The sequence below is a fragment of the Pan troglodytes genome, chromosome 7 (genome assembly GCF_028858775.2).
Source record: "Pan troglodytes isolate AG18354 chromosome 7, NHGRI_mPanTro3-v2.0_pri, whole genome shotgun sequence".
Lineage (NCBI taxonomy): Eukaryota > Metazoa > Chordata > Mammalia > Primates > Hominidae > Pan > Pan troglodytes.
The window spans coordinates 36,783,709-36,797,251 of NC_072405.2; the positions used below are offsets into that span (position 1 = coordinate 36,783,709).

At 46.1% G+C, this 13,543-nt stretch overlaps 1 protein-coding gene across 8 annotated transcripts in view; it reads right to left on the bottom strand.

Annotated features, from left to right (window-relative positions):
- Positions 1–1,061: 1,061 nt before the first annotated feature.
- The window catches only part of FBXO16 (F-box protein 16), a 62,500-nt gene continuing 50,018 nt past the window's right edge, over positions 1,062–13,543 (bottom strand). For 4 of the 8 annotated variants that reach the window (XM_009455108.5, XM_009455111.5, XM_009455109.5 and 1 more), the window contains one exon: positions 1,062–1,416. In XM_009455108.5, the coding sequence (XP_009453383.4) occupies positions 1,273–1,416 (144 nt within the window). In that variant the 3' untranslated portion in view covers positions 1,062–1,272. Of the gene's footprint in view, positions 1,417–2,057; positions 2,084–10,353; positions 10,544–13,543 lie in introns of those variants that run through there. The other 4 variants (XM_016959281.4, XM_009455112.5, XM_063816264.1 and 1 more) reach the window with 3 other exon arrangements.

Genomic DNA, 13,543 nt, shown 5'->3' on the forward strand with positions numbered 1-13,543 from the left:
AGTAGCTAGGACTACTGGCATGTACCACCATGCCAAGCTAATTTTTTCTTTTCTTTTTTTCTTTTTTTTTTTTTTTTTGTGAGATGGGGTTTCACCATGTTGCCCAGGCTGGTCTTGAACTCAGGGGCTCAAGCGATATGCCCACCTCAGCCTCCCAAAGTGCTAGGATTATAGGTGTGAACCACTGTACCCGGCTCCTTCTTCATCCTAACTCTGCCCACAGCATGTGTTATGGGCTACACTATGTCTCCCACAAATTCTATGCGGAAATCTTAACCCCTGGGACCCCAGAATGTGACTGTATTTGGAGATACAGTCTTTAAAGAGATGGTTAGGGTTAAATGAGGTGGTTAGGGTGGGCTGTAACCCAATAGGACTGGCATCCTTTTAAGAAGAAATTAAGGCCAGGCGTGGTGGCTCACGCCTGTAATCCCAGCACTTTGGGAGGCCAAGGCCAGTGGATCACCTGAGGTCAGGAGTTCGAGACCAGCCTGGCCAATATGGTGAAACCCTGTCTCTACTAAAAATACAAAAAATTAGCTGGGCATCATGGCAGGTGCCTGTAATCCCAGCTACTCCAGAGGCTGAGGTGGGAGAATTGCCTGAACCCGGGAGGTGGAGGATGCAGTGAGCCAAAGTTGTGCCATTACACTCCAGCCTGGGAAAAAAGAGCGAAACTCCATCTCAAAAAAGAAAAAAAAAAAAAGAAGGAGAAGGAAAAATTAAGAAACAGACACATACAGAGGGATAACCACATGAGAATGCAGGGAGAAGATGGCATCTACAAGCCCAGAGAGAAGCCTCAGGAGAAACCAACCCTGCCAGATCTTGGACGTCTAGCTTCCAGAACTGCAAGGAAATAAATTCCTGTTGTCGAAGGTTCCCGGTCTGTGGTGCAGCCCTAGCAAACTAAGATACCACGGTAAACAGCCCCTCCATTCAACTGCTCATGCAGCCTTGGGAGTGAGCCTGTAGCCTTCTGGGACCTGCCTCACCCACCCAATATTACCAATGGTGCCATCATATGTCCCATCACCAACCTCATGATATCTATCATCATGTTTCTGCATCCGTAAATCTGTCCACATTTATGCCATGAATTCCTTTTTACTGAAATGCCGTAGGACTCACTACCACAGTAAGTACTTAAGCTGAAAGAGTTTCTAATGCGAGCCAAGTAAATTCAGCTCTCCACCGTGCAAAGCATCTTGTCATTTCTATAATAAAAGTCTTTCCATGTTCAGTCCACTTTGGCTCTGGAACCTGGATGAGTCATGCTTGGGGCCCAGGGTGCCTGTGAAGATGCTGCATGAGAATTTCAGCTGTGGTGGCAGTGGCTGGGAGTCCCACTGACTCAGGGGGAGGCCAGGCGAGATGAGCTGGAACTTTTAGGGGAGAGCTGGCACTTAGGGACATCTAGAAAGGAAAAAGGAATCATGAAAGCAAGGGTTATTGAAACACCAAGGGAGCTATCTAGTTAAACTTATTTTTAATGACATAAAACAATTTTACAAAATTATAGGGCTGGATGGGATTTATTGAGATTTCCCAACTTCACTCCCCTCTGCCCCCATGCAATCTTCACCCTGAGCTACAGATAATACGGTCTTTAGCGTCCAAAGTGCTCTCACTAACATTATTTCATCTGAACCTCAAGATCACATGTGGTAGAGAGGATAGTATTAATAAGTTTCATTTTGCAAATAAATGAAACTGAGGAATTTGAGTGACAGTCCAAGTTCACACAGCTAAAAAGTGTCACAGCTGGGGCTGGAGACTTGGGATTTTTAGATGAGAGTATTGACATCATTCCCATATTTTAATTTTAAATATTTTTAAAAATAGATATTTTTTAGAGATGAGGTCTCCCTATGTTGCCCAGGCTGGTCTTGAATTCTTTGATCCTCTCGCCTCCGCCTCCCAAAGTGCTGAGATTATCAGCGTGAGCCACTGTGCCCAGCCCGTTCCCATAATTTACACTCTCCATTAATCAATACATGCACACGATCTCTCTAAAAAGGCAAATGTCACAGGTTGACATCACAACCGAAACTCACAGTGGGAAGGGATTTCTCCTCGACATCTGGCCGCGAGCAGGAAAGGGAAGAGAATGGAGAGAGGAAAAGAAAGAAATAATCCGAGCTGAGCTTGAAGGGAGAGAGAGTGAGGCACTCTTTAAAGTTCGCCCTTATCTTGGTTCCAACTGTGCAAGGAGAGACCTAAGAGGATTGGGCTGAACACAGATACCGTAGCCTCCCCCGAGCACAATGCCCCCCCGTTACTCCATACTAAGGTGGCAAGTCACAGGAGTCAGATCAGAGTCCTTGTCACATCTCTCTAACACCGTGGTGGGTATGTTTGCAATACACAGGGTTTCTGTAAGTCTGTGAAAATCCTACTTTAGACTTTCTTTGACTCAGCAATGACATCCGCCGATGACAGCTCCCTGGTCCTCCCCTCCAGCTAACGTGCTCCCTCTCATTCCACAAGGAAGCTCCACACCTGCCTGAAGTGCTCTCTGTAGTCCTCCCGTAAGTCTAACCTGTCCTTCCAGGCCTGCCTTCCTGCAAGAAGCTTGCATGTCTCCATCCACAGGAAGTTTCCAGCAGGTGGATTCCCAAAGCCTTTATTATTGACTTCTCTGGCTTTGTGTTGAACGTATGCTCTAAAGCATTAGTACTCACTTCTAAGTGTAATTCTTTGTCCCCCAATGAGGCTGCAAACTCCCTGCAAGCAAAACTGAAATCTGTATTTTATTTTATTTTTGAGAGGGTCTCACTCGGTCTCTAAGGCTGGAGTGCAGTGGCATAATCACAGCTCACTGCAGCCTTGACCTCCTGGGTTCAAGCAATCCTCCCACCTCAGCCTCCCGAGTAGCTGGGACTACAGGTATGCACAACCACGCCTGGCTAATTTTTTTACTTTTTCTTTTGTAGAGATGAGGGTCTTCCTATGTTGCCTAGGCTGGTCCTGAACTCCCGAGCTCAAGCAATCCTCCCGCTTTGGCCTCCCAAAGTGCTGGGATTACAGGCCCACTGTGCCCAGCCAAAGCTGAAAGCTTACACTTCATTGAATCGACAGGTGTCTGCCTATAGTAGGTGCAGACATGTTTGTTGATTTTTCTGGGAAAGAGTGGGCAAAACTGGGGTTAAAGTAGCAAGTTGTTAGCATCGAAAAGGAAAACGGGTAAGAGATGGGAGTAAATAATCTTCCCTCGTTTGAAGTTTTCGGTGTTGTTTAAGGTCCCTGTAGCAGAAGTATTTTCATTGCTGTTTCAAGATCAGCATAAGGTAAGAAAATAAAGAGGAAGGTTCCTCTATGCTCTTTTAGTAACAATGAAGATAAAAATAATACCTGTTGAATGGCCAGGCGCAGTGGCTCATGCCTGTAATCCTAGCACTTTGGGAGGCCAAGGCAGGCGGATCACCTGAGATCAGGAGTTGAGACCAGCCTGGCCAACATGGTGAAACCCTGTCTCTACTAAAAATGAAAAAAATTAGCTGGGCATGGTGGTGGGTGCCTGTAATCCCAGCTACTCAGGAGACTGAGGCAGGAGAATCTCTTGAACCTGGGAGGCAGAGGTGACAGTGAGCAAGACCGTGCCATTGCACTCCAGCCTGGGCAACAAGAGTGAAACTCCATCTCAAAAAATATAAATAAATAAAATAAAATAATACCTGTTAAATAAAGAAAAGGCCTAGCTCTCTATGATACAAGAATGGGCTAGTCACATCTCACCTGTAACAGTTTCAAATTTAATCCTATTACCATGCAACGCTTATCTGTCACTGCATTTGCAAAACCCCTTTCTCCTGAGTCCCCAGGCAGTTCACAGGTCCAGGCAGGCTCCTCACAGCCCTCCCTTTTCACCGTGGCAGGCCCCAGGGCCTCCCCTGCTCTCCTCTCCTCTTGGTAGCTGTCACCACCCATCCAGACTATGGCATTTCTCTTCCCTCCAATATGGGCTGAGGGAAGATGGTCTCCTTCAGCCACCATTCCTTGTGGTCCCGGAACACAAGCTGACAGACCCTCTTCATTTTGAGACTTTCATGTCCATTATTACAAGAGAAAAGACAAGATTTAAGGGAGAAAACATGGGGAAGTTCTATAAATGGATAAAAATCTTTCTGGATCCTGCTCTATAGCACCTGACTATCTGGCTGAAATAACTAGAAGTTTCTTCTATACCAATGTTGGGGTCTCCAAAACCTTTTCTTTCCTACTGATCTTTTCCCTTGGCCGTGAATCCACCCCCACCTTCTTCCCCCAGAAAGGTCTGTCTTCACAGCACATAGACTTAACAGCAAGAAGCATCTTAGCAGGATAACTGAGGACTAGTTTCACATAATTTAACTTCTGAGCACCTCCAGACGCGGCAAGGCACATTTCATGACACCTCTATTCTCTGTGAGAATCTTCCCTAAAGGGCATTTTCCTATGGCTCCTCAGGGATTATTTTTGCTTTTCTCACTCTTTGAAAATAATTAAGCTTGTTTATTTTTTGAATAGGTTACTTTTCTACATAGTTCAATATTCAAAAATTACAAAAGCATTCAGCGAAAAATCTCCCCCCACCTCATCCTCGAGCCTCCTAGTTCCTTTTCTCAAAGTTACCAGGGTTGTGTTTTTTTTCTGTTTTGTTTTTGGTTTTGTCTACTTCCAGTGATATTGCATATGCAGGTGAGCAAACGTAGACATAAAACGCAAATGTACTGTCCCCCTTTCCTTTTTCACACAACTGGCAGCATGCTGTGAACATCACTGCTGTTTGCTCTCTATATATGTGAGAGGCTATGTATGGAGTGTGTGTGTGTGTGTGTGTGTGTGACTGTTACAAATCAATACACGAGGCCGGGTGCAGTGGCTCACGCCTGTAATCCCAGCACTTTGGGAGGCCGATGTGGGCGGATCACCTGAGGTCAGGAGTTCGAGACCAGCCTGGCCAACATGGTGAAACCCTATCCCTACTAAAAATACAAAAATTAGCGGGGCGTGGTGGCGGGTGCCTGTAATCCCAGCTACTCAGGAGGCTGAGGCAGGAGAATCGCTTGAACCTGGGAGGCAGAGGTTGCAGTGAGCCAAGATTGCACCACTGCACTCCAGCCTGGGCAACGGAGTGAGACTCCATCTCAAAACAAAACAAAACAAAACAACAACAACAACAAAAACCCAAATTAATACAGGAAGAACTTCTCTAGTCTTTCAATGGCTGTAGAGCAGTTCACATCCAGATGAACCATACTGATAGATATTTGGGCCATTTTCGATGTTTGCTTTTACAAACGACACCAACATGAATGACCCTTTACGAATGTGCAGGCTCCTCTGCTGCAGCTGTCTGCTTTCTGGTAGGTGGACATTGCCCATGGCCATGCCGTCCATCAGCATTCCTAGTGCTGCCCTGGAACACCATCATAAGAATATTCCAGCCAGGCATGGTGGCACACGCCTGTAATCCCAGCACTTTGGGAGGCCAAGGCGGGCGGATCACCTAAGGTCAGGCATTCGAGACCAGCCTAGTAAACATGGTGAAACCCCATCTCTACTAAAAATACCAAAGAAATTTAGCGGGGCGTGGTGGTGCACTCCTGTAATCCCAGCTAATTGGGAGGCTGAGATGGGAGAATCACTTGAACTTGGGAGGCGGAGGTTGCAGTGAGCCGAGATTGCACCACTGCACTCCAGCCTGGGCGACACAGTGAGACTTCGTCCAAAAAAAAATAAACAACAAACAAACAAACATAACATAACAACAACAACAACAAAAGAATTTTCCAATCCTCCACCTGTCCCTATGAAGAGGGATGGGATCAGGTAATTCAAAGATATTTTTCTCATCAGTTGAGCTTTCTGTTCTTTTTCTAGAGGTATTTACCCAATATCCTGATGTGCCATTCTAGTGTCTTTAAAGCGAAGGAAATAGAAGAGAAATGCAATGCCATGCGTTTGACATTGGAATTCTCCAGGGTTCTGTTCTTGGCCTGCTTCCTGGCCAATCAGCGCCTGAATCTTCCATGGCTGGATGTGTTTCTGTTGCCCTGCTGTTCCCCTGGGCTCCGGGCCCATCTATTCAGCCCTCTTCTGAACTCGTATACTTGTGGTCCCATAGGTACCTCCAACCTGACATTTCCTGCTAGGTTTCCAGTACCAGTGGGGAGAGGCATGAACCTTAATACAACTGCCTGCCCAAGATTCCTGGGACTTTTCCCTTCCTGGGCCGGAAGCTCTCCCCTGTAGCCTGGAAGCTCTTGAGGGCAGGGGCTGTATCTTATGATTATCTCCCTAGGGCTAGTTCAGTGCCTGTAAAATCCTTGTTCATTAATGATAAACATACCAATGCTTCCTTCTTCTTTCTTATCTCAGGGCAATGGCTGAAACAACCTTGCAGGTGGACTTTGCATGGGGATAGAAAATTCCTTTTTTCAGGCTGGATACTATTTTATTGGGCACAGAGAAGTGGGTGAGAATGCCAAGAGGCTATTGAGGGTGAGGGGCCCAAGAAAGACGAGGGTCCCACAGGAGGCTAAGGCCCAAGAAGAGGTAGAAACAGGAACAGCCTGTATATACCAGCTTGTCTACAGACCTGTGTTTTTCACTCCCTGATTTTTTTTTTTTTTTTTTGAGATAGAGTCTCACTCTGGTGCCGAGGCTGGAGTGCAGTGGCATGATCTCAGCTCACTGCAACCTCTGCCTCCTGCGCTCAAGCTATTCTTCTGCCTCAGCCTACTGAGTAGCTGGGATTACAGGCACCTGCCACCACGCCCAACTAATTTTTGTATTTTTGGTAGAGACGGGGTTTCACCACGTTGGCCAGGCTGGTCTAGAACTCCTGACCTCAGGTGATCCACCCCCCTCGGCCTCCCAAAGTGCTGGGATTACAGGTGTGAACCACTGCACCTGGCCCCTGATTGATTTTTTTGTTTGTTGTCCATTCATGTTATTTGCAGACATCTGCAAACGATCACTGATGCAAACAACATCATTGGATCAACCCAAGGATCAGTTGAGCGAACACATTAGGTAAAGAAGTAAGTGGATACGGAAAATAGATAAATATAGTAACAACAATGACAGCACCTGCTTTGTGCCAGTCCTTCTTCTAGGAATACCAATGACAGTAATAACTGCAAATACCTGACAGCCAGGCATTGTGCTAACATGCATTTATTAATTCATTTCTTCTTCACAACATGCCTGTGGTGTGGTAAAGAATCTTACCACATCTTCACTTTTTGTGACAATCTTCACTTTGTAGAAGATTCACCTCCTCCCTTTAAAAAAATCTCCCTCTCAACGTTTTATTATGACTCCCAGTTGAGGAGTTGATGCAGGATTTTTCTCGGCCCCTTTGCCAGACTTGCAGCAGGGGTGCCCTGTCTACTCGGCCTGCTGTGCTCAGCCCCTTGCGGGAGGGAGCATGCGGGTGAGTGAGTGAGTGCGGGACCCAGTCGGCCACTCTAAGCGCAAACACAGGAGCAAGCTCCGTGCAGGGCCTGAGGCCAGGCCAAGCATGTTACCTGAAGGGAACGTGGTGGCTCCCAGACAAGGGTGCCCATGACCCTGAAGCCCCAGAGGGGACGTCAGTGTGCTAATTAGCTCTTTTAGTTCCGTTGTCCATAGCCCAATGGACAGCAGCGTGTTAGCAGCTCAGTCGGCCCCTGGCCCTGTCGTGTGGGGCAGCTGCCCTCTGCTGGTGAGGGCAAAAGGCCAGTGTGACAGCCTTTTTGGTACCCACACTCGGTGGGTCCTGAGCTCTTGCCCAGCGTCCAAGAAGAATGAGGTCACGCTGACAACTGAAGGGTGATGAGGGCAGATTTTTTTTTTTTTTTTGAGACGGAGTTTCACTCTTGTTGCCCAGGCTGGAGTGCAATGGCGCGATCCTGGCTCACTGCAACCTCTGCCTCCCGGGTTCAAGTGATTCTTCTGCCTCAGCCTCCTGAGCAATTCTCCTGCCTCAGCCTCCGAAGTAGCTGGGATTACAGGCGCCTGCCACCACACCCAGCTATTTTTTTTTTGTATTTTTAGTAGAGACGGGGCTTCACCATGTTGGCCAGGCTGGTCTTGAACTCCTGACCTCAGGTGATCTGCCCACCTCGGCCTCCCAAAGTGCTGGGGTTATAGGCGTGAGCCACCGTGCCTGGCCTGAGGGCAGGTAATTTTATTGAGGACAGAACAGCTCTCAGCAAAGAGGGGATGCAGAGGGGTAAGGAAATTCCCCACCCCCACAGTTGGGTGGTTTCTTTCTCCCCATGTGGCTGGGTCAGGGCTTTTTATGGACTCAGAATGGGGAGTGCATGCTGATTGGTTTGTGAGTATACAGAAAAGGTTAAAGCAAAGACACCATTCAAAGGTGGGCACAATGGTGTAGAAAACCGATTACGAAAGGGTAGGTACATGTAAAATAGGTGAAGGGTGGGGATCAATCAGGGGAAAGCACGCCAAATGGGAAGACAGATTCTCAGTTGGTCTGTGGATTTGACTCGTAGCGTGGCTTTCAGGCTTTCAACTGTCTATAGGTTGGCGGTGGGATTTCACCAGGGACCCACCCCTATCTGTCCAGGCATTTGGCTGCCTCCTGCTGCTATCAGAGTGATGTGGTAATATTGTATATAAATATGGATTATTGTGTTTGAAAAACATAAAATCAGAAGTTGTTGGTTTTAGCAGTGCAAGCACAGTTTAAACTCACCCCTGTAAATTGCCTAAAGCATAGGTTGGGGGCTGAGGTCATGGGTAGAGACAAAGGCTCAGAGTGCAGAGGAGATGGCTGAGGAGGTCCTCCCTCGGGGGCCTTCGTCTAAGAAGAAGGCCTAAGAGGCTGATGCTAGTCCCAGCCCCAGCTTCATCCGGTTGATAGGATGCTTAATCCTCAGGATGGAGTTGCTTCAAGGACTTTCCATCTAGGAATTCTGGGGAAGGACCCCTGCTGTCTCCTGTCTGCTCAGGAGCCCAGAAAGCTGCTCAGTCCTGTCTGGACACCTTCCAGAGGGCCCTGCTTTGGCCAACACCTATGAGCAAAACATTCCCTTTTACTCCCCACTTATGCTTCTGGTGGAAACAGAGGCAAGGTGTTAGAAAGAAATAACCAACGCAGTTTTAAAGAATCCACAGGCCTGGCTTTGTGTTTGTTTTATCTTTTAAGTAACCTTGGGGTAATATTTTTAGCTGCAGAGGAAGGCTAAGCAACTCGAGCCAGGGTTTTGAAATTCAAATCCAAGACTATGTGACTACATCTTTCAGCCTTCCAAGTAGGTGAAATAGGTAGAGATGGTGCAAATGTTCAAAGGCCATAAGGTCTGAGTGAACTCATATTTCAAAACACCTGTGTCTTAAAAAATTGGCTTCCAGTGTAGTTTGTGGTGAAATACCATATTACGAAACACACATACACACACACATGCTACATACATATATCTTATTTTATGTTATATATATATATTTTTAAGACAGGGTCTCACTGTCACCCAGGCTGAAGTGCAGTAGTACAATCATAGCTCACTGCAGCCTCGACCTCTCAGGCTCAAGCAATCCTCCCACCTGAGCCTCCCCAGTAGCTGGGACCACAGGTGTGCACCACCATACCTAGCTAACTTTCATTTTTTGTAGAGATTGGTGGGGTCTCATTATGTTACCCAGGCTCATCTCAAACTCCTGGACTCAAGTGATCCCCCTGCCTCAGCCTCCCAAAGTGCTGGGATTACAGGCATGAGCCACTGCATCCAGCCTACATATATATATATTAAACCCCAATGGCAACAGTGACTAAAGCATGTTATAACAAATACGTATATAACTAATAATATTATATAAATCACAAACACAGTTCTCTTCTGGTAGGTCCTGAATAGAAGTTAATTTGTGTCAAATATTTTGTGTTAAAATAAAAACAAATAGCCATTTGGCATTGGTCTAAATGCTAAGTGAACGAGAGCAGGTAGAATCATTTCCATTGGAAATGCCACAGTAATTTATTATGGATAGCCTGATGAAACAAGAGGCAACAAGACACAACAAGTAAACTCGGCTCTCTTCCAGGCAAAGGAGAAATGCAAAGACTCCAAGTAGCGGGCTCACCTGAGAGTTGATTTTGCCCCCAGGATTCTTCCCAGGGAGGCTTATTCATCTTTTAGGTATCGAAAGTTAACAACAACCAAGATTGTAGTTCTTAGGCTGTGGAGTGCACATAGCACATAATCCATGGCACTGAGTTCAACACACATGCATTCTTCAGTCTAGGAGCATGGAGTAAGAAACAAAACACTGGCTAGGCGCCGTGACCCACACCTGTCATCCCAGTGCTCGGGGAGGCCAAGGTGGGAGGACTGCTTGAGGCCAGGAATTCAAGAACAGCCTGGGCAACATAGTGAGACCCTGTCTCTACCAAAATTTGAAAAATTAACCAGGTGTGGTGGTGTGCATCTGTAGTCCTAGCTACTCAGGAGGCTAAGGCAGGAAGATCACTTGAGCCCAGGAGGTCAAAGCTGCAGTGAGTTCTGATTGCACTGCTCCACTCCAGAATGGGCAACAGAGCGAGACTCTGTCTCTAAAAAAAAGAAAAAGAAAAAACAAGAAACACCACAATGATGAGGAGTCCACACGTAGGCACAAGACTATACGGAGGCCATGTAGGAGCTGAAAATATATGGCTTATATTCCACACAGCTATTGATGCAACTGTTTCTTACACAGTGGAAACTGACTATAAGGGCCAGGTGCAGTGGCTCACATCTGTAATCTCAGCACTTTGGGAGGCTGAAGCAGGCAGATAGCTTGAGACCCGGAGCTCGAGACCAGCCTGGGCAACATGGAGAAACCCCATCTCTACTAAAAATACAAAAATTAGCCAGGCGTGGTGGTACACACCTGTAATCCCAGCTACTTGGGAGGCTGAGGCATGAGAATTACTTGAACCTGAGAGGCAGAGGCTGCAGTGACCCAAGATTGCATCACTGCATTCTGGCCTGGGCAACAGAATGAGACTCTGTCTAAAAAAATAAATAAAATTAAAACTAAATGAAACTGACTATAAGGAAGAGAAAAGACAAAGGGGGAAGAAGAAGAGAAATGGGGAAGGTCAAGGAAAAAGCAAAAAGGAGACTCTTGTTCTATGGGCCAGGGCCTCCCGCCAATGCCTTCTGGCTGCCTGGCAGGTCCCTCCTCCACCTGTCTCTCAGCCACAGCTCACCATCAGATTTCTCTCATCTTTCCTTGTGGGCTCGGGTGATGGCTTAGTATGATTTTTACTGCTGTTACTACTACTATTACTACCACTAGCTTTGAGCTAGGTACCGTGCTAATGCTTTACATCCTCCTCCCAATTCAGCGACGTTCGTTAGTCTTGTTACTAACTCCATGTTACACATGAGGAAAAAGAGGCTCAGAGAGGTTACACAACTTGGCCAAAATCACCAGACTACTAAAATAGTGGTACGATGGGCATTGAACTTAGGCTATTTGCATCCCAATCTGTGTCCTTAGAAAGCAAAATAGGCCAGGTGTGGTGGCTTATGCCTGTAATCCCAGCACTTTGGGAGGCTGAGGCAAATGGACTTCTTGAGGTCAGGAGTTTGAGACCAGACTAGCCAATATGGTGAAACCCCATCTCTACTAAAAATACAAAAACCAGCCGGGCGTGGTGGCAAGTGCCTGTAATCCAAGCTACTTGGGAGGCTGAGGCAGGAGAATCGTTTGAACCCAGGAGGCAGAGGTTGCAGTGAGATGGCCCCACTGCACTCCAGCCTGGGCAATAGAGTGAGAACCTGTCTCAAAATAAAATAAAATAAAATAAAATAAATAAAATAAAATAAAACAAAATAAAATAGAAAAATAACATAATATCCAACGAGAGCACGAACACATATTACATGCTAAATATAATATACCGGGGATTTAGGTAGGTGTCACTATTCCCATTTTACAGATGAAGAAACTGAGGCTTAGAGAGGTTCAGTAACTTATCTGAAGTCATACTGTTTAGTACAAGAATCCAGGTCTGTCTGACTGCAAAGCCCATATTCTTTGTTATTCTTCCTTCCAAATGGAATTCCCAGGAATTTCATTGCTTGAATTAAATAGTTAAAAACCTCTCCGATGGATATTTTTGGTTCTGCACATTCAAACCAAACAGACATTGTTATAAAATGAACACCTGGCCGTGCACAGTGGCTTATGCCTGTAATCCCAGCACTTTGGGAAGCTGAGGCAGGAGGATCGCTTGAGGCCGGGAGTTTGGGACGAGCCCAGGCAAAATAGCGAGACCCTGTCTCTACAAAAAATACCTCCAAAAACCACAAGTAGCCAGACTTGGTGGTGCACAGGTCCCAGCTACCTGGGAGGCTGAGGTGGGAGGATCCCCTGAGCTCTGGGAGTTGTTGAGGCTGCAGTGAGCTGTGATCACGCCACTGCACTCCAGCCTGAGTGACAGAGTGAGACCCTGTCTCAAAAAAAAAAAAAATTAAATTTAAATTTAAAAAACCCCAAACACCTGAGAAGTGCATCAGAATTTGATAAGAAGTATATCAAAGATTGCCTGCAAGGAACCTTCTGCAGAAACTCTGTTTTATAAATTCTTCTGTTTTGGTTCATTATACTTCCTAAAGTTCAAAGAAAAAGACTGGAAACATAAATTAGTTTGTGTTGGTTTAAAATTAGGATTCATGAATGTAATGGATTTTTTTTTTTGTATTCTGCATAAAGCCATTTTAATTACAGCTGTGTTCTTCAGGCATCAGGGGAGAAAGGGGTGTCAATGCCTAGAAACCCATGGGGCCCCATAGCAAACTCTCATTTTATTTTATTACTATTATTATTATTATTATTTATTTATTTAAGTGCTCTGTCACCCAGGCTGGAATGCAGTGGCACAATCATGGCTCACTGCCCCCCTTAACCTCCTGGGCTCAAGTGATCCTCCTACCTCAGCCTTCCAAGTGGCTGGGACTACAGGCATGCAACACCACACCTTGCTAATTATTTTACTGTTTTGCAGAGACAGGGTCTCACTATGTTGCCCAGGCTGGTCTCAAACTCCTGGCCTCAAGCCATCCTTCCACCTCGGCCTCCTGCGTCCTTGGGGTTACTCAGCCACTGGACCCACCAAACTCTCATTTTATAAATGAGGAAACAAAGACTCTGGGAATTTGAGTGACTACTCATTAGTAGTACAGTTGAAACTAGAACTGGGGTTTCCTGATTCTTAAACCATTGTTCATTCCACAATATGATCCAGGAATCACTTTAGAGTATATTCCTGTGTGTGGTTCCCCGCCCCGCCTCCCCCCCACTTTGGAGTGAAGGCAAAAAGGTGAGAAAGCTTGAAGAAGCACTTTAAAAAATCAGCACACTAAGAGTAAAGTTATTCCTGGAAAGAGGTGAGGAAGGTAATTTCAGAGGCTGGAATTAGAGCACAGGAAAAGATAAGGGCCACTCTAAGGCAATCAGGGTAAGCAGGCAATTAAAGACTTTTGTTACTTGTATTTAAGTGAATGCTCTGAAACGGCAGGCTTTTTGAAATCCATGGCTGAACCAGGACCTAGAAAGTGAG